Source organism: Engraulis encrasicolus, chromosome 21 (genome assembly GCF_034702125.1).
Source record: "Engraulis encrasicolus isolate BLACKSEA-1 chromosome 21, IST_EnEncr_1.0, whole genome shotgun sequence".
Classification (NCBI taxonomy): Eukaryota; Metazoa; Chordata; class Actinopteri; order Clupeiformes; family Engraulidae; genus Engraulis; species Engraulis encrasicolus.
Genome location: NC_085877.1, coordinates 8,020,266 through 8,021,886, shown reverse-complemented (window position 1 = coordinate 8,021,886; position 1,621 = coordinate 8,020,266). Strand labels below are relative to the sequence as shown.

General features: G+C 39.9%; 1 protein-coding gene across 1 annotated transcript; it reads left to right on the top strand.

The window, feature by feature from the left end:
* The first annotated feature begins 15 nt into the window (after window positions 1–15).
* rnaseka (ribonuclease, RNase K a) lies at window positions 16–1,451 on the top strand. The gene is made up of 3 exons (XM_063187469.1): window positions 16–257; window positions 440–525; window positions 961–1,451. The coding sequence occupies exons 1-3, from the start codon at window positions 180–182 to the stop codon at window positions 1,103–1,105; spliced, it is 309 nt and encodes a 102-aa protein (XP_063043539.1). The 5' UTR covers window positions 16–179; the 3' UTR covers window positions 1,106–1,451.
* Window positions 1,452–1,621: the final 170 nt, after the last annotated feature.

The following is a 1,621-nucleotide window of genomic DNA, read 5'->3' as shown; positions in this document are numbered from 1 at the left end:
CTTCCTGTTCCTTCTTGTCAGCTGACTAGATAACAAGTGAAGTCAGAAAAGTTTTCAGTCAAACTTCATGCGTTTAGAGTAGCCCTTTGTACTTCTCTGTTTTGCCTTCAGTTGTGATTTTATGTATTTCTAGTACATATTTTTCAACAGTTAAACAGTATTCTGCGTATAGGAAGATAATGGCCTCTTGTTTGTTCTGCGGCCCAAAGCTCGCAGCTTGTGGGATTGTCCTCAGTATTTGGGGAGTCATAATGCTGGTAAGACTCTGAATTTCTTTATCTTCTGTACACCATCACAAGTGAGGATGACTATATGTTTTCATTGTGTACGATTGTTTAGTTGAGTTTTTTTTTTACATGTCAAACATGTACATTATTATTCAAACCTGAGCTTTTCACGGGTGCAACGTTTTTTCTTAACTTGTAATTTTCGTTTACAGTCAATGTTGGGGATTTTCTTTACTATCCACTCTGCTGTATTAATCGAGGACGTGCCTGTCAGTGAGGAGGATATGCAGGGCGATGCGTAAGTTCCCTTTTAATATTGCCAGTTGTTTCCAGAGTGGTAGCAAAGAAACCGACTCCAGACACTTGTGTCATATGACAACGATGACGAAGTTGCACGGGGTGCAGACTATAAACATTCAAATAGAGAAATGGAATTAGGCTACTGTTCCACAGGGCTCCGTCTCCACTCCCAGTAGTGCTTTTATTGCAATATTGCCTTAATGATAAGTCATGCTGAATCTGATGTGATGCTGTGCTAAGTTATTCGAGTACAGTAACATGACGACCCACAGGTGGATGCAGAATAGTAGGCTACATCTCATTCTTTTCATCTCAACGTGATAAAAACAAATAAAAAACTGTTCACGCTGCACTGTTGAACACTGACATTTGGGTAAGGGATTTGTGAACGAACTGCTAACTACACTTCCTTATATAATTTCCCACCCAACAGAGCGAATGCCTTACAAACGATATACGGACTTTACAACCAAGTGGGCTACAACTGCTTCATCGCCGCAGGCATCTACGTGGTGGTGGGTCTCTTGTCCTTCTGCCAAGTTCGGATGAACAAGCGCACTGAGTACCTGGTCCACTAGCGCCCCCTCGCGACTAAAACCTCCATCTCGCGTGCCTCCTGGAATCTGCCTTCACATAGATGGGCCTACTCTGTAAATACTGACTGTTGTATAATAATAAGTAAATAATCTGTGCCATATTACCATATGCCTCCATAGACTCCTAAATATAATTTGAATCATGCAGAAAAAGTTTTGGTATGTGTTACTTTTGAAGACCAGCTCATATGTGGAAATGTCTGGTTAGGAAAGTGCCTTTTTGTGATTGAATGCCTTATGTCTGGAGCAGATGCCTATTGCTGTTCTCATGTCACTCACAACCTTTTATTACATATAGGGTATGTAATAAATACAAAGTGGAAACTTTGTTATTTTGTGTGTTATTTCTGCATATTTACGCTATGTTACAATAATCAAGAAAACTATTGTAGCAAAATGTACAGAACTATTAGTGCATAGAAGTGACATGAAACCAAAACCAAGTGGTCTGTTTGTCATTTGTCCTGTCAACAACCAAGCCAAGAAAGTATTGTACTG

Excerpts from the sequence above, each read along its gene's own strand:
- rnaseka (XM_063187469.1), top strand. The coding sequence starts at position 180 with ATGGCCTCTTGTTTGTTCTGCGGCCCAAAGCTCGCAGCTTGTGGGATT. Across the intron at positions 258-439 it reads TTTGGGGAGTCATAATGCTG|TCAATGTTGGGGATTTTCTT; the intron begins GTAAGACTCTGA and ends TTTCGTTTACAG. Across the intron at positions 526-960 it reads GAGGATATGCAGGGCGATGC|AGCGAATGCCTTACAAACGA; the intron begins GTAAGTTCCCTT and ends CCCACCCAACAG.